Source organism: Schistocerca piceifrons, chromosome 5 (genome assembly GCF_021461385.2).
Source record: "Schistocerca piceifrons isolate TAMUIC-IGC-003096 chromosome 5, iqSchPice1.1, whole genome shotgun sequence".
Taxonomy (NCBI): domain Eukaryota; kingdom Metazoa; phylum Arthropoda; class Insecta; order Orthoptera; family Acrididae; genus Schistocerca; species Schistocerca piceifrons.
The window spans coordinates 353,259,457-353,278,932 of record NC_060142.1 but is presented as its reverse complement, the minus strand read 5'-3'; the positions used below and the strand labels follow the sequence as shown (position 1 = coordinate 353,278,932).

At 37.8% G+C, this 19,476-nt stretch overlaps 1 protein-coding gene across 2 annotated transcripts in view; it reads left to right on the top strand.

The window, feature by feature from the left end:
- The window catches only part of LOC124798026 (coiled-coil and C2 domain-containing protein 1-like), a 131,463-nt gene extending 113,616 nt beyond the window's left edge, over window positions 1-17,847 (top strand). The window contains exons 15-17 of one of the 2 annotated variants that reach the window (XM_047261236.1): window positions 3,085-3,150; window positions 17,244-17,334; window positions 17,416-17,847. In XM_047261236.1, coding sequence (XP_047117192.1) covers window positions 3,085-3,150; window positions 17,244-17,334; window positions 17,416-17,538 — 280 coding nt within the window. In that variant the 3' untranslated portion in view covers window positions 17,539-17,847. The remainder of the gene's footprint in view (window positions 1-3,084; window positions 3,151-17,243; window positions 17,335-17,415) is intronic. The other variant, XM_047261238.1, reaches the window with a different exon arrangement.
- Window positions 17,848-19,476: the final 1,629 nt, after the last annotated feature.

Sequence of the window (19,476 nt, the reverse complement as noted above, 5' to 3'; positions counted from 1 at the left end):
CCTTTCCTTTTCCGAACAACTCTTTATATTCTTGATATTTCAACCTCGGGTTTCCATTGTTTAATCAAAAACAGCAAATTAAGTAAGTGCCAATTAATTACAGATCTTGAAACTTACTATCAAAGAGTCTTACTTCTTTGAAGTTAGGTAGTCCAAATAAGATAAAACTTTCATCAGTCTACTAACTCAGAATTATAAATATTATCCTTTGTTATAATGTAATGCCATGAAAATATCTTATGTGCAGGAAATATCTTTTGTGCAGTCAAGGCATTCTTTTTTTCTGTCTCTTTGTTTCCCACATGTCTTCAAAGTTTTTCATGGCAGCGTCCTCATATTATAAATTGTTCTCATCCTTGTATAAAATTTTCTCAGTGTTGATATTGTGTCATATCTGAGTATGTGTCATATCTGAGTAGGGGATGCTGGACTTCGTCTCAGCTCCTCACATGGCTCTCAATATTCTGATTGGGGTGGGGGTGGTGGATTTTGATTGGGGGGAGGGGGTTTCTGCCTCATTGCTGATTTTTGCATTTGCACATGTGAATCCCTCTCTCCAGGTGACGTCACTTCTCCAGTAGAAGTTAGAATACCAATAACAACACATGGCAAATGACAAGCTTGTATGCCACTATAAAGGATGCAGACTCCATCCTAGAAGACAGTCACCTCCTGACAAAAATGATGGTGAATATCTTTGAAAGCCTCAGTTTAACACAGATTTGATGTTGTCTGACCACTGAGGAAATGTTATGCAACTTTTCTTTTCAGCTAGCTACCTGCATGTACTGATCTGTCACTAAGAATTAGTCAAATAACTCTGATAACCAGTGTATGAATGTATGTTGTCCATGTTCATTTTGAATGCAAACATCTTCTGTTAACACAAACCGTACCACTTGTGAATATACACTGAAATATTCGAATATCTGTAATCATTCTTTCTTTAATGTTTCTAGTACATTTCCATCTTCCAGCTGATTTACTTGAACTTAATTTAGTATAAATGTTTCTGTATGTACTGCTTTCTGGGCCACCTTCGGTAATATTTAGAAGCAGAATGTGGCAATATCTAGGTGCAGAAAGTGAAAACGCACAATTGATTCAAATATTCACAGTTATGGGACTGATAATATTAAATAGATAAATAACAACATTTATACCTTTCAGAGGTCACAGGCTACTTTCTCATATCACATCTACTGCATCTTTCATAAAGTAACATACATGTAGCTTGTGTACTACAGGGTAACATGCAAAGATTCTGTAATATAAGAATGCTGGTGACAGTGACAGGTTATATATAACGTTGTGCTCTGTATGTAACGACCTCAATGTTGATGGGGCTTTTAACCTTGATCTTCCTTCCTTCCTTCCATTTCACTTTTTAATTAAGTATAGGAAGATAATATGTTCTCTAACTTATTTCGGAATAAGCTAGGTTTCCATGTATTTTATATTTTTTCCTGTCCATTTCTGTTTTATAGCCTGAAATTTTGTTCAGCTGAACACGTACATGTTGAAAATCACTTCTGTTTCACAATATTCCTCACTCACTTTTGCTTTGCCAATGTTTATTCCCATTGTAATGTGTATGAATTCACTAACTTTCTGTTCAAGTAAACCACTGGGCTGCTTTGATTCCGATGTTTCATTTTTTAAAATTTATTTATCTAACAAGTGCCTTTTTGCAACTACATTTTCTCATTCACACCTATTGAAACTTTTGACACCTTTTAAAGCCAAATGCAGTAGGCAGACAATATTTTTTCTCAGGGTTTCCTTGATAGTCTTGAAGTACAGATCTGTGTAGCAAAAGCTGTGAAGTTTTTTAAAGTTGGTATTTCATTCTGGTAGATATTTCAGACCCACTCAGCTCAGCATTGTCTCTCTCCTTCCAAAATTTTCACACCATTGGTGTAACTTTTGTTTTTGCTTGTCAGCTTTTGTTTGCATGTTGCTTTGCCTTCCCTGTTGGGACCATCACAGCTGCTTGCAATAACTCTCCAAGCTTGCACTAGCCACCAGTTTGCCAGTACTATTATGAATAGTTTTACATCAGAAGTAAATCGAATCTGTTGGTAGTGTTATTATAATGTAGGATCTTTGCAAAGGTTACCTTTCTAGTATTTAATCTGTGCATATTAAAGGTGCAGATTATAATATGGATGTGATTCATAAAAGCAACCTGTGGCCTCTGATAGGTATTTATATTGTATTGCAATGTAGGCACCCACATAACTTTGATTTTTGAGGTCTATGTACTATAATTATTGTATTATCCTTCTGCACACAGACAGTGCCACAGGTTCCTCAGAAAACTACATACAAAACATTAATTTTAAATAAATGTGTCTGAAAAATGCAAGTGTAGTCTTCAAACATTTGTAGTAGAAACATGAAGTATGACTGGTTATGGATAATTAGGGATTTCATAAGCATGTTTTGTATGCTGACAAGACTATAAATTTAAATAATGCAGATTTAATTACTGTATAAAGCACAGCTGAAGATAAACAGCAGGTGTTGTCGACTGAAGTTTCAGCTATCATACCAGAGATCAATTTATAGTACAGAAAATAAAATAACTGGTGGCATGGTTTGTGATAGAAGTTTAAATAATAGAGATAGCTGAAGTCCAAGGCTATCTGATTTTACTGGATCTTACATTGTTCAGTTAAGTCTCTTAAAATGTGGAGTGTTTGAAATAAACGATCTTAGGAACTGTGTTCATTTATTGCCTGTGTTTGTCTTTTATTTCACTGTTCGTCAGCATGAATTAAAGATACATGAAAAATGTTTGAATTATGATGGTAGTGAATTTGGATTTCTCTTAATGGAGAAGGCCAAACATAAAGTAGTATTTTTGACAACCTTGTGTAAAGTACATCTTGCATGAGACTGGAAGACATTTGAGATATGATATATGAAGTATTCAGGTACAAGATTAGCCCAGCAGGTCATCTGTGCTTCCCTTCAATAACCATATGCAGCATAACAGGCTTGAACATTCATTTTCTGTACTTTTTCCCGTAATAATAAAGCTGAAGTTGTTGACATGATTAGGGTTAATTCCTATTGCAGGTCAGTGATACGAAATTTATGTTGCTTCTGTTGTCCAGAGACCTGTGGCAAGACAATAAGTTGCAGGTAAAGTTGCATCAACCTTAGAAGTAATACCAGAAACTTAACAATAAGCTGTTAAATTGATGTTACTAATTTCTTTGTACAATGAAAAGTGCTTTTTATCTGGCTTTGAAAGTGTTGGGACAAGTCCGTTTCTTTTCAAGTTGTTTAGTCTCTTTTTTCTTGCTTTTAATGTTTTGCTTTAATTTCATTTGTGAGCAATAAACACTTCAAGTTTAGCACTTTTATAATTGTGGTTATTTGGGAATTGTGATTCAAATAAGTAGAACTATTTGCATCCTGTGAAGGAAGTAAAGTACAAGGAGTACACTAATTTCATTGGAAAAGTTTCCTGGTTGTCTGTTTCTTTCACAACTAATTACCCAGTGTTGCCTATTTGCCCAAATATTAAGTTCGTTGTATCAGGCTGGGTTGAAATTGCAAGCATTCGATAGCTTTATGTATCGCCCCTTCCTATCTCCACCCCCACTCTTATGGATTAAATATCAGCGGGAGGACTATCGCTAATCAACCCAGCAACCTCAAAAACTATTGATTAAGCACTAATTTAGTTTCTTTTTTATCACTTTCATATGTCACCCTCTGTGAAGAAAAGGACTGCTATTTTGCTAATATTCAGGTAGGACACTTACTTTCTTAATTCTATTTCTTCTTCTGTTGTTCTACAGTCCATTGTTGACCTCTGCCTCTTCAGCAATTTTCTGGCAGATGTCGTGATTCCTTGCTACTGCTATCTAATTCCTTTATCACAATCTCCGTAGATCTTCTTTGACATATTTTCTTCGGTTCCTCTGTATCACCCAGCCCATCCCAATCTTACTACGGTAGGTGACTCTTTACATATGGTACGAAGATCATTGTTATGTCCTCTTCTTCACCTTCCTCCTTCAAACCAGAGGCCTTTTATTCTGCAGATTGCTTTCCTTTCAAAGACATCTAACACGTTAGTATCTCTTACTGTTAGTTTCTGAGGCATGTGTGAGCACTTGCCTTAAGTGTTTCATAGATGATTAATTTAGTGGTGTGAGAAAAGAGTCATGAAGAAAGTTGTCTCATTATGGTAAAGTAAGCTGTGTTGGCTGCCTCTACCCATTGTTCAATTTTGCGTGAGGTATTGTTATTGTAGGTTATGATCAATCTCAGAAGTTAAATTCTTCAGTTTTCTCAAATTCACAACCAGATACCATTACTGACCCTATATTTAGTCTTGGACTCATTGTCAGTCGTACGTCCTCATCAACATATTCTGATGTGTTAAACTCCTCCTCCATTGCCATGTGAAATCTTGTAACTGTCTGTATCATCGGTGTTGGCTAATATTTACACCAATTTATGGAAGATATGTAACTTTTTGCTGCATGCTCAGATTAGTAGCTAAAATCATTTCACACACATTCTTCATAACGTAACTTATGGAATATGTCGTGAGAATGAACTGGGACCTTTTTCCTTCAGTTGAGTGTCATGCTTTCTACATTCTTTTAGTATTTCTTGTCATTAACTATCAGTCTCACGATACTTGCATGACAGTCATTCAATAAGACATTTTTATCATTATGCATTTATTGTTTCAGTTGTTATCATAAGTCGTGCAACATAAACCTCTTACATTAGAAGAGCTTTTACCTGGTATCAGGTAGCTCTGATTAAAATTCAAACATTTCATAAAATATTTGTAACTATTGAAATCACGATGCATAGTTGATAGATTAGAGTTCTAATTAAATCTGAATTAAATTCAGGCCAACATTAACAATTTGAGTCTGTCATTTACAGCAGACTTATACTCTTAATTTACATACAATTTTTAGCTAAACATTTGCATAGTTTGTGTTTTATCCCATTGAGAAAATTACATTAAAGGTGACACATAAATGTAGTTCTCTCATTACTTGATGGCTGTCTTCTATAAGATGTTAACATTGCATTCCCCATTAAGCAAGTGTGGTAGTTCCAACTCATTTACAAATTAGGTATTCAAAAAGTTTGCATTTTGTGGTCAAACATCCACCTGAAGAGTTGGGTAGCTCACACACAAAATGAGGAGCCAACCCGACCATATCCAGAACAAGTAAATACTCGTATATTGCGGTGCCATTTTCACCAAGTTATAACAGACAGTGAGGTGAATTTTCTGACATACAAGTAATTTTTAACATTTATAACTGCTGAACTATGACCCCTACTTTATGGTTGGTGTCATCACTTTTTCTTCGTGTTGGGGTTTGCATGGTCAGATGATCTGAAGAACTATGACAGGGGTAGCTTTGCTACTGGTAGGGGCTCCCAAGCTCAAAGGTGATGATTCAAAATAAATGGGACACCCTGCTCCTCCAGGTTGGGGGTTCAGTGTAAATCCAACTCCTTCACAGCATAAAAAAGGCAGTTGCTATGAAACGCCAAGAAATAGCCTTGGATTCAGTATGGAACAACACTGGAAATGGCACTAGGCAGTCAAATGCCTAATGCTAGAATATCACAGAACAATCACAGATTGGAATGTGGCACTTGGAATATAAGATCACTGTACATCACTGGAGAGTTGAAAGTGCTGAATGATGAACTGAACAGGTACAGGCTAGAAATAGTGGCACTGCAAGAGATAAGATGGTGTGGAATAGGGATGCATAATGATATGTTCTACAGTTACTTTTATAGTGGAAATAAAGAAGGTAAACATCAAATTGGAGTTGATTTTGCAGTAGCCAACAGAATAAGAGGAAATATCATGTACTTCACGGCTGTTACTAAAAATATGGTGAACAAGAATGAAAGGAAAGTTCACAGCCTTAAAATGACGTTGTACCATGCACCTGCATAAGATAAAAATGATAATGAAAAAGGTAGTTTCTACAAAAACCTAGAATCAGTAAATGAAGACGCACCCATTTTACATTGTGAAAATGTTCCTAGATGATGCCAATGCCAGGCCTTTCTGAGATCCTACATTGGCCTCCATAGCCCACACGATTCCTCCAGCAACAATGGAATGACACAAGTCAGTCTGGCAACTTCAGAAAACCTATGGATTGATTACCTACTTTCCTGACAGAAAAAATTATAAGATAACCTGGAAATGACTTGACCAATCCACACAGAGTAGACAACATATTAGTGGATGCTAGACACAGAAGCGTTGTTGCAAATGTAAAATCTCAAAGAGGTGCAGAAATGGGATCAGACTACTAGCTTGTGCTGACAACTATTCATGAAAGAACAGAATGCAGAAACTGCAGGAGAAGACAGAAAATAAACACAGGTCTACTGAAAGAGGACCAATGATACGGAGCCTGCTTGCCTGAGCGATACAGATAGCCGTACCGTAAGTGCAACCACAACTGAGGTGTATCTCTTGAAGGGCCAGATAAACATGTGGTTCCTGAAGAGGGGCAGCACAGCCTTTTCAGTAGTTGCAGGGGCAACAGTCTGCCTTGTAACATGTCTTGCTTTGGTGGTATTGACCACTGCGAATGGCTGAAAGCAAGGGGAAATGACAGCCGTAATTTTTCACAAGGACATGCAGCTTTACTGTATGGTTAAATGATGGTGGTGTCCTCTTCAGTAAAATATTCTGCTATTCAGATCTTCGGGTGGGGACTGCTCTGGAGGACGTTGTTATCAGGAAAAAGAAAACTGACATTCTACGCATCGGACCGTGGAATGTCAGATCCCTTAACCGGGCAGGTAGGTTAGAAAATTTAAAAAGGGAAATGGATGGGTTAAGGTTAGATATAGTGGGAATTAATGTAGTTTGGTGACAAGAGGAACAACACCTCTGCTCACGTGAATACAGGGTTATAAATATAAAATCAAATAGGCGTAATGCAGGAGAAGGTTTAATAATGAATAAAAAAATAGCAGCGCGAATAAGCTGCTTTTAGCCGTGTAGTAGTGAACGCATTATTGTAGCCAAGGTAGACACGAAGCCCATGCCTACCACAGTAATACAAGTTTATATGCAAACTAGCTCTGCAGATAATGAAGAGATTGAAGAAATGTATGGCGGGATAAATGAAATTATTCAGATAGTTAAGGGAGATGAAAATTTTTTAGTTATGGTGGACTGGAATTCGATAGTAAGGAAAGGAAGGGAAGGAAAAGTAGTACATGAATATGGACTGGGGGTAAGGAATGAAAGAGGAAGCCGCCTGGTAGAATTTTGCACAGAGCATAACATCACTTGGTTTAAGAATCACGAAAGAAGGTTGTATACATGGAAGAACCCTGGAGATACTAAAAGGTATCAGATAGATTATATAATGGTAAGACAGAGATTTAGGGACCGGCTTTTAAATTGTAAGACATTTCCAGGCGCAGATGTGGACTCTGACCACAATCTATTGGTTATGACCTGTAGATTAAAACTGAAGAAACTGCAAAAAGGTGGGAATTTAAGAAGATGGGACCTGGATAAACTGACTAAACCAGAGGTTGTAGAGAGTTTCAGGGAGAGCATAAGGGAACAATTGACAGGAATGGGCGAAAGAAATACAGTAGAAGAAGAATGGGTAGCTCTGAGGGATGAAGTAGTGAACGCAGCAGATGATCAAGTAGGTAAAAAGATGAGGGCTAATAGAAATCCTTGGGTAACAGAAGAAATATTGAATTTAATTGATGAAAGGAGAAAATATAAAAATTCAGTAAATGAAGCAGGCAAAAAGGAATACAAACGTCTCAAAAATGAGATCGACAGGAAGTGCAAAATGGCTAAGCAGGGGTGGCTAGAGGACAAATGTAAGGATGTAGAGGCCTATCTCACTAGGGGTAAGATAGATACTGCCTACAGGAAAATTAAAGAGACCTTTGGAGATAAGAGAACGACTTGTATGAATATCAAGAGCTCAGATGGAAACCCAGTTCTAAGCAAAGAAGGGAAAGCAGAAAGGTGGAAGGAGTATATAGAGGGTCTATACAAGGGTGATGTACTTGAGGACAATATTATGGAAATGGAAGAGGATGTAGATGAAATGGGAGATATGATACTGCGTGAAGAGTTTGACAGAGCACTGAAAGACCTGAGTCGAAACAAGGCCCCCGGAGTAGACAATATTCCATTGGAACTACTGACGGCCGTGGGAGAGCCAGTCCTGACAAAACTCGACCATCTGGTGAGAGCAAGATGTATGAAACAGGCGAAATACCCTCAGACTTCAAGAAGAATATAATAATTCCAATCCCAAAGAAAGCAGGTGTTGACAGATGTGAAAATTACCGAACTATCAGTTTAATAAGTCACAGCTGCAAAATACTAACACGAATTCTTTACAGACGAATGGAAAAACTAGTAGAAGCCAACCTCGGGGAAGATCAGTTTGGATTCCTTAGAAACACTGGAACACGTGAGGCAATACTGACCTTACGACTTATCTTAGAAGAAAGATTAAGGAAAGGCAAACCTATGTTTCTAGCATTTGTAGACTTAGAGAAAGCTTTTGACAATGTTGACTGGAATACTCTCTTTCAAATTCTAAAGGTGGCAGGGGTAAAATACAGGGAGCAAAAGGCTATTTACAATTTGTACAGAAACCAGATGGCAGTTATAAGAGTCGAGGGACATGAAAGGGAAGCAGTGGTTGGGAAGGGAGTAAGACAGGGTTGTAGCCTCTCCCCGATGTTGTTCAATCTGTATATTTAGCAAGCAGTAAAGGAAACAAAAGAAAAATTCGGAGTAGGTATTAAAATTCATGGAGAAGAAATAAAAACTTTGAGGTTCGCCGATGACATTGTAATTCTGTCAGAGACAGCAAAGGACCTGGAAGAGCATTTGAACGGAATGGACACCGTCTTGAAAGGAGGATTTAAGATGAACATCACCAAAAGCAGAACGATGATAATGGAATGTAGTTCAATTAAATTGTATGATGCTGGGGGAATTAGATTGGGAAATGAGACACTTACAAGCAGAAGATGAGTTTTGCTATTTGGAGAGAAAAATAACTGATGATGGTCGAAGTAGAGAGGATATAAAATGTAGACTGGCAATGGCAAGGAAAGCATTTCTGAAGAAGAGAAATTTGGTAACATCTGGTTCAGATTTACGTGTCAGGAAGTCTTTTCTGAAAGTATTTGTATGGAGTGTAGCCGTGTGTGGAAGCGAAACATAGATGATAAATAGTTTAGACAAGAAAGCTTTTGAAATGTGGTGCTACAGAAGAAGCTGAAGATTAGGTGGGTAGATCATGTAACTAATGAGGAGGTACTGAATAGAATTGGGGAGAAGAGGAATTTGTAGCACAGCCTGACTAAAAGAAGGGATTGATTGGTAGGACACGTTCTCAGGCATCAAGGGATCACTAATTTAGTATTGGAGGGAAGTGTGGAGGGTAAAAATTGTAGAGGGAGACAAAGAGATGAATACACTAAGCAGATTCAGAAGGATGTAGATTGCAGTAGTTGCTCAGAGATGAAGTAGTTTGCACGAGATAGAATAGCATGGAGAGCTGCATCAAACCAGTCTCTGGACTGAAGACCACTATACATATGCATGCAATTAAAATTTGAAACAAGTTTGCTGCCATGGAAGGACAGCGAGGTGATGTAGATACGTTATGGTCCAAGCTCATGATCGAAGTCAAATGCGCAGCAGATGAAATGCTGAAACCATTGGAGAGCAGGGGGTGGAGCAGAGGATAGTTTAATGACAAGGGTACACATGCAGTTAACAAGAGAAAAGAGGCTAAAATGTTATGGCTGACAGACAGACACGATGAAAGTTAAGGTTGGGATACATGGAGGCAGCAAGTCCTTTGAACAGAAAAGTGAGACATATAAAAAGCAAGATAACACTGGCAGAAATGGATCAAACAGTAGGCAATACAAGAGACTTTTACAGGACAGTCATGCTCTTCAAGGAAGGATATAATGCAAGGATTGATATGATCAAAGACAAGCAGGACAACCGATAACAGGTGAAATGAAAACTATGGAGGAATGGGAAAACCTGCAGAAATGCTGATAGAGGGAAGAGAGATCCTACAAGAGAGAGTATACCATCTAATCAATTTAATTCCGAGGAGGGAAAGAATCCCAACAGAAGGAAGCAGTCTGTCATCTGCCCAATGCTAAGGAAAGGAGACCCAGTGATTGCAGCAACGGAAAAGGGACTACCGTACTATGCACAACTTCTACGCACAACTTCTACGATCCTGAGCCTGTTATTATTGAAGTAGCTGACACCATACCTTGAAGAGGTACTTGGATTCCAATAAGTAGCATTTAAAAAATGAATTGTAGACCAACTACGTATAATAAGGCAAATGCTATCAAAGAGCTGGGAATTTCGCAGAGATGTTCACTGTCGTTTTGTGGATTTCCAAAAAGTGTATGGTAGTGTGAAGAGGCAAGCAAACAGTATGGCAAGAACTGGAAAGGGTGCAGGCATGAATACAAGAGACTACATGTATTGTGAAAGTGAATGGAAAGATGTCAGAGAAATTGGAGAGGAAGACTGAAGTGTAGCTCCCCCCCCCCCCCGTCCCCCCCCCCCCCCCCCCCCCCCCCCCCCGTCCCCCGTCCCCCACTTCCCACCACCACCGCCCCTCACTGTTCAGTCTGGTTTGGGAAAGAGCAGTGACAGAGGTAATGAGCTAGGATACAGGAATACAGCTGAGTAGAAGAACCAACACTCTGACTTATGCAGATGATATAGTTTTAATACCACAGAATGAGCAGAAAATCTACAATAATCTGTCTGTCCATTGTTGTTTCACATGGATCACCTTACGTTCAGTGGTATGTTTTCCAATATTTACAGTTGTGTATCTCTTAGGATATGATGTAGAATATTATGTCTGCTTTGCTTAGAGTCACATCAGTAAAACAGGGGCCAATGATGTGATTCTTGAAAAGCCCACATCACATGTTGGCAGACAGTTGTCAATGTTTATCCACTTCTTGCAGCCAGTGGGGATTTTCAGCTGACCATTAGTGAATATTGCAAAGATTAATTTGCCCAAGGTTTTCAATGATGCTTCACCACTAAACAAAATCTTTTGTAGAAATTCTGCTTACTTTTCAGTTTTCAGAAATCTGCAACCAATTTTATGTAGTTGCCATGAAGTTGTCAAGAGTGAAATATGGTAAGGGTGAAACACATTAGAATGTATATTTGTAGAACTCTCATTTGGCTGATCCCAGTCACATATTCAAGCTGCTTCATAGTGATGTGTGGATCGAGTGTTAACAGTGCTAGAATGATGATTGCATTTCTCGTATCAGTTACTCTTCTTTTCCATTGATGTGTGTTATTCTTCACACTTTCTGTTTCTTGAATTTTTTTATCATTTTCGGACAGACAAATTGAAAGATATTGGCATGATAAGGATACTGTTTGGCATATATTCACACTGCTGCTCTTTGCAGTGACATTTCCCATAAATGAGACCCATACCACTGTTTTGACTGTTGCATACATTGTGGAAGTCCATGTGAATAACTTGAGCAAATTCTCTGATTGCCACAACAGCAAAGCACAGATTGATGGGTCTCAAGTACACTGGCAAACGTGTTTCCTTATGTTTGATACAGTAGGGAAGATGTTTATAGGACCTCCTCACTTGATGATGCTAGAATGGTGATTTCATGTGCTGTTATAGTGTCACTATTTTATCAGGTTCCACACATTTTGTCACTAATTTTTTGTGTAAAATAAAAAAGATAGAAACAATTTGTTCATAATTTGGCAGTTATAAACATTAAAATTTACTTGCCAGACAGAATATTCATCACATTGTTCACTATAACTCAGAGAAAGTCACACCATTATATATTTACTCATTCTGAATATATTTGTGATGACCTATCTTAACTTCTCTTCTATGTACATTATTATTAATAATATATAAAGGAAAAGGATGGATAAAAAAATCTACTCACCAAGTGGTGGCAGGAGAATACACATAGAAAGGTATTACAGTTTGTTAGCTTTCGGAACCAGTGGCTCCTCCTCCTGGCAGAATGGTTGAAAGGGAAGGAAGAGGGGTGAAAAAACTGACTGGTGAGATTTGTGAAAAGGGGTAGAGTTTGGAAAAGTCGCCCAAAACCCAGGGTCAAGGGAGACTTAACGGATGGGATGGGAATTTCCTGATTATTGGGGACTGCACCAGATGAGATTTGAAAATGTGAGAGCTGAAAGAGGGAAGATTGAGAAATATGCAAGACAGAGATTACTGCTAAAACACTGTGCATGAGTTAATAAGAGTGAAAACCTAAATGCATTGTATGTGCTAGAGGTGGGAGGATGATGTCAAAAAATAGACAGGTCAGAAAATGATAGAAGTAGAAAACTAAGTGAAGAAATGCTGAGACTGAAGAAATTAATGTAAATTAAGGGCAGGGGGGTGGTGAAAACCAAGGGCATGTTGTAGGCCACTTTCCACTTACGGAGTTCTGAGAAACTAGTGCCTGGGGGAAGAATCCAAATGGCACATGTAGTGAAACGGACGTCAAAGTCACAAGTGTCATGTCATAGAGCAAGCTCTGCAACAGGATATTGTATGTTGCCAGTGTACACCCTCTGCCTTTGCCCATTCATCTTAACTGATGGTTGTAATGCCGATATAAAAGCCTGATATATGATATGTGTCATTTCATGGGTGGCTCTCTCTTTCATAGTACATGTTTTGCAAGTTACAGGGCTGGTACAGGTGGTTGTAGGAGGATGCATAGGGAAAGTCGTACAGTGGGGATGGTCACAGGAGTAGGAGGCCTAGGAAAGGGACATGGGTGCAGAAAGAGCATAGGGTTCAAAGGGTATTGTGGAGCCTGAGAGGGCAATGAAAAGCTATTCTAGGTGTGGTGGGAAAAATTACGGACAGAATGGACCTCATTTCAGGGCATTATTTTATGAAGTCATAGATCCATTCTTTCAGTGATTTTGCCCACCACACCTAGAATAGCTTTTTGTTGTCTTCTCAATCTCCGTACTATCCTTGTCAGACGCTACGCTGCTCCTGCATCCATCATTCTCCATATGGCTCCCACACCTGCGACGTCTCAACTGCAAGACTTGCCGTATGCACCCTTTTACCACCACCTAAACCAGCACCGTAAATGGCAAAATGTGTACTACGTACCATGTATATCATATACCAGCTGGTATGTAAACACTGTTCAGCCTTCTTGCATTTGCATAACTACCACTAAGTTATCAGTTAGGATAAATGGGCATAGACAGTCGGTGTACACTGGCAACACACAATATCCTGTTGCAGAGTGTGTTATACAACATGACAGTCATGACCCCAGTGCCTGTTTCACCATACATGCCACTTGGATTCTTCTGCAAGACACCATTTTCTCAGAACCCCACAGGTGGAACTGGCACTGCAATATGTCCTTGGTTCTCGCCACCCACCTTGCCTTAATTTACGTTAATTTCCTTAACTTGCAACAGTGGTCAAAATCCTGGTCTACATAATATTACAAATATTTTATTTCTAGGGCACCCCATCCTACAGCCAACAAATATTTTTTGATGTCATTAAAGAAAGATTTTTTAACAAGACAGCTTGGTCACATACTGCAAAGAGTTTTCTGGATGATGACAGTTGCCAAAAAGGTCTACAATCACTCTAATTTCACTCTTTGCTTTGTATATACAAAATATATGTCAACACATATGTATTTCTTTCTTACTTTCATTGTTTCACTGTGTGCCTCACTCTTTCTTCTTTCTCTGTGTCTCACTACGCATTTTACACTTCTTGTCCTTTTATTCTTTTGCATCTCGTCATACTTTGTACTTATCTTGTATTTGATACCAGCATCTATCTCAGTCAGCTTCTGATTTATGCTATAATGATACATACATCTTTTATGTTATTGTTGTATATCAACTTTAAAGCTTTGAATACTTAATTTACCCGAGACAAGATGATGCTTTGGATGTAAAAAGTGCCCTGCGGCAGGAAAAGAATAAAATTTCTATGTTGTGCCTATGTACAGCAGATGTCTGTTATGTGTAAATATAGTAAGGTAAGTTCTAGCTGAATGTAATTATGTCGGGAGTAAATGAAACCACTCTCTGAATAACAGAAACATTACCTTGTCGACAAGCACACACAAACAAGAAAGAAAATGTGCTAGCTTTCGTAATAAGTCCTTTCAGCCCACATATGTGCCTTGGTGCAGTGAGGGACATTGGCTGCCGCAGCGCGCGCGTTTTTTTTTTGTGTGTGTGTGTGTGTGTGTGTGTGTGTGTGTGTGTGTGTGTGTGTGTGTGTGTGTGTGTGTGTGCGCGCGCGCGCACTACCTCGGCAAAGGATTTGTTCCGAAAGTTAACAAGTTGTGTGTGCCCATTCAACAGTACTGCTGTTTGGTGAGTGATTTCTGACTTTAAGGGATTTGCAGCAGCAGGTTTCCTATTTATGTGCTTTACCTAGGAGTGTACAAAATACAAAAATTGGACCAAACTATTGAACATGTAAAATTGCCTTATTCTGGTGAATGGCTACATCTTAAGTGGCAATTTATTATCTTAAAAGACTTCTAGCTATTAATACTGTGTTTCCGTGTATTTACAAGTTATTGTTTCCATTTGATGTACGATATTTAGATGAGACCCCCCAGCCATCTTCTTCGGGTGCAGTGAGTTTAGCCCTAGTGTAAGTCTGTAACAGCAAAATTCACAGCATCTGAAGTAGATGGCTTGGTTGGCCATCAAAATACCATGCATAAAATGGAAACAAGAAGTTGGCAGAACACCTGGAGGCACACTAATTAGTCACGCCAAGAAAACCTGAGAGATTACTTGTTGTTGTTCATAGCAGACTGAAGGGTTGTAACATGGATACTGTGTAATGTAACAAATGCTGTTGCTGAATTATTATTTATTAATCATACCATATGATTGGTACAAATTTTGACAACGATTCTATTTCTACTCATAGACGCAATATATTAAACTGATCTGTGACACAAGATGATGATGTCACTTGATTGTTGAACTTCTTGGCCAGTGAAATAAGCATGCTAATTTTGTATCTTAAGATATGTTGTACCTATGCTCACCCTTATGGATCAGTGTACAATGAGGTTATCTTTCAAGTATCCAATCTTCATTCCATTTCCCGATAGTAGTGTTAAAGTTAATTCTCTGATAATCTTCTTCAGTACGCAATGAAGAGCATGCATGAGAGACCATCATTTTGTCTAACTCCTATCTGAATGGTGAAACTCGGAGAGCTCATTTCTAAATTTGACTTCGGAAGTGTTGTTCCTCAAAGTGGCACGGACTAGCCTGCTAGGCTTCTCATCAAGGCCCAGTTGTCATGGGGTGGGTATCACAATCTGCTCATCTATCGAATCATATGCCTTTTGAAAGTCCCCTAGGATGACTTCTCAGGGATGTCTGCTATGACTCCAGTAAGGAAGGATGGTAGATATGGCTATAAATTGAAATGACACCAGTCAAACAGCCAGAAGGATTGATTGAAGAAAGGCTAAGGTACTTCTTTGCTGCATGCTGTATAAGCAAATAAATTAATGTTGTATGACTTCCAGCATGATGCAAGCCTTTCAATTTGTCATTTTTTTCCATACCTTAATTGTCAGTTTTGATGGAAGAGTGATAGGCATCAATGTGTATACTTTGTTTCATTGAGGTGAAGATTTATATGTTAACAGTGGATGAGCTATAGCAAATGATGACAGTTGTTGTAAGCACTACTCTCAGTTTATTTCTTGTTCCTCTGAAACCATTCATTAAACACACATTATTTCTATGTGTGTTAAAGTTTAAGGAGGTTCTATAGATGCCCATAGAAAATAACCAGCATGCTTAATAACTTTGAAGGTTACTGGAATTAAATAATACCACTCAGCTCTACACTCCCTACTCAGTGGGGAAACAGTCAAAATTTTGCTCTTGGCAGACGGGGATTTTCTTGTTACGTATGTATTGTCAAGTTGCAGCACTCTCCTCTTGTTTTGAGACTAGTTAGATTGTAATGATAAAAAAGCCAGTATAATACTGTTCATATAAAAAGCCGATATGCTACTTATGAACTTTTTGTGCATTTTATTCTGCCAAACTGTATCAGTGTCGCACAAACATACTTCCACTTATTACGGTCTTGCCGAATAGTATTAACTGCAGATACTAAAGGGTGTGACACAAAAGTTCTTCCTCAATAACAATTCTGAACTGCGTATTACAGTACAGTTGAGTGACTTTGAAACGAGCTTGACCTGATCATATACTGTAAAATTACAAGGAGTCTGACTTGCTGGGCACTTCTTATCTGCGGGAGATAAAATGCCAAGTACTGCTAACAGACGCATTTACTTAGCTTTTGAAACTGTTAGTTCCCTCCTCATGGAGAAAATAGGGATAGCTAGACAGTTGGACAACAGGGGCAAATCATTCAGGCCATAGCTGCGGAGAAAAAGATATTTTCTCAAGTGAATTTATATTTTGTACAATTAGGAATTTACTCTCTTAGCTTATGCTGTAACCTATTAGCATTTTCCATAGTGCTAACCACCACTCCTTAATCTTTGTTTGTTGGTTTCTTTTATTTATTTATTTCCTTCTTGTGTATACTAAAATGATCAACACCTACGGCCACCGATAAGAAAAAGCCAAGCTCTTAGTTACTTTACACACATCAATAGTTCTGGAGTTGCGTAAAAGTGGGCTACAATTTGGTTACTTTATCTCGAAACATTTCAATACTATTTTTACAGTCATTTGTGTAACAAATTCTGACAGAAAGAGAGAAATATAGCCTGCTAAAATCCCATAGAATATAACAGACTTAAAATGCTGACCAATACACAATCCAAACACCAAAACTAATTCTTTCTCTTATTATGCCAATTCAACTCCATTCTGTTTTGATTAGTTCTAACAAAAGACTCAGGTCTGTAATGCGAGCAACCAGCAAAATAATATACAGTCACTTGCTAAAGAACCTCCAGTAATATGTAAATTTTTGGTGTAGACTTTCAGATCTGAGACAGACAATAAAAATTGTTATTTTTCCTTGTAAAACTTCTGTTATGTTCAGATGTTTCTGACAGGATGTAGATTGCCTCAATATAATCCTTACTGACTCTTGCAAAGATTATTATTATGTAACCTCATTGTTTTACAGTGGATTTTTTAGAGGCGATTCGCTAATTGGTACAGCAAATATCAAACTGCAACCATTGGAAACTAAGTGCATTCTTCATGATGCTTATGATGTAAGTAAAATACTTTCATTTTCCATTGTGATGCTGTTCTTTAAGATAAGCAGTACATTTATTTTCTATTTTAAATTGCAGTTGCTTGAAGGCCGTAAAACTGTTGGTGGGAAGCTAGAAGTGAAAATCAGAATACGAAATCCAATTGTTACAAAGCAAGTTGAACAAGTGCAAGAAAAGTGGCTTGTTATTGATTCTATGTGAAAATGTTCTGACACATCATTGTTCCTCATTTGGCTGGCTGTGTTCATGTTGTGACATTTTTATTTCTTTCCTTTGTGCTGTTACCAGTAGAAAACTGGAAAGACGAAAAAATGCTCTGTAAATGATAATCACTGTATTGGACAATAATATTTTCAGAGCACATGTATTATTGTATGTATTAAGTTTCAGAATCCTGTTTTGCTCTGTAGGAATTACATGTGTGTTTATTTCATCAATATTGTTTTTATAAATAGATATGTATATTTGTATATGGAATGTTATATAAAAAAGCTGTAATATTGTTTTTAATTATGAAATAATTATTTTTTAAAAATAAAGCTCTAGTTACAATTTTATTTTCTGGTAAAACATTATAGTCTTCTGCACTTTAAAAGTAAAGAACATCATTTAATTTTTGCCAGTACATCATCAGTGACTTTTAGAGGAGGCTTCAGGCACATTTTCTCTGGTGTTTTATGTGCAATTTACTTTTTGCAGTGTGTAGATTAAGTGGGTCCAATACTGCATTGTCTGTCACCAGGAAAGAATTTTTTTCTTTTCTCGTTACAAGTAATTTACTTTCCCTGGAATTTTATGTGTACATTTGATAGAGTGGACCCATATAAGTTATGAGTGATATTGAGTTTAATGAACAGACACAGGTTACTTTACAAATTGGGAAGTTGGCTGCAGGCCACCACAGCATAGTCATTCGAATATTATTCACTGACTATTGCGAGACACAAAACATTGAGCCTTGCAGTGATTTCCTGCAGTCAAACACCAGCTGTTGACCACTACATGTAAGTTATGGCTAATACGTAACTCAAGAAAAATTCAACAGAACTGCACGCTATCTTTTCGGGTGCAAATGGGGATGCTATGTCAACACAGATAGTATGCAACAATCTCCACATTGAATTGTGGATAAAGCACCTTCTGCTTACATTGGTATTTTAGAACTTGCTCATAAATCCCAGGTCCTTATAATGTAAACGATCTTGCATGGCACAAAGTTATCTAATAAATATTGCGCAGTACTCTGGGCTTCTAATGATGTATAACAAATCATAGATGGGTTTCAAAAGTGTGGTATTAAATTTTTGCACATTCTGTAAATACTCTTTTTTTCAATGTTTATTCTGAGGCAATTTTCAAGGAATCATTGACAGAAGATTGAGAGAGTTTACAATAAATGGGAAACTTATTAATAACATGATATATGCAGAAGACACAGTCATAATAGCACACAAGTACCTGCTCATAAATGCAGTGAAGAGTTTGGCTGTCTATTAACCCTTTCAAAACATTATCTAAAAGGGAAATCCCCCTCCTTAAAATATTTAGGTACCATTTCGGACCAGCAATGTGAATCCAAGTGACACACACAAACAAACTAGGAAACAACTAATGTGAATGAGGGAAGAAAGCGTTAAAGACTAATTTACATTAGCTGTCATGTCATGGTATGATGGCACTGTCAAGGTTTCTTGGGAACAAAATTTTTATGACCGACTCACTGTCCATAGTTGAGCAGGTGACCCCAAACTCATTTCCTCCCGATAGGCGATCCACAGCCTTGCTTTTGTTAGGTTGTGGTTTTACTGTTTTATATCAGTTGTTATCCTACGTATTTTTATTTTCCTTTGTTATTTCTTATTTATTATAGACTGAAAACTATTGAGGACAGTCACGTGAGTTGAAATCATGTGACTTGAACTGACACAACGTGATGTAACATGACACGACGGACAGTGTGAATAAACCCTAATGTGATGGTGCCGTGTTGTGATGATCAGTGTGAATTGGCCTTGTTTAGAAAGAATTTGTCTGAACACCTTATCTGTTGTAGCTGGTAACAAGTAATTCCATACATACCGCTAAAAAGAACTATCTTCTACATACCGCTAGAAAGAAGTGTCTTCTACACACTGCTAG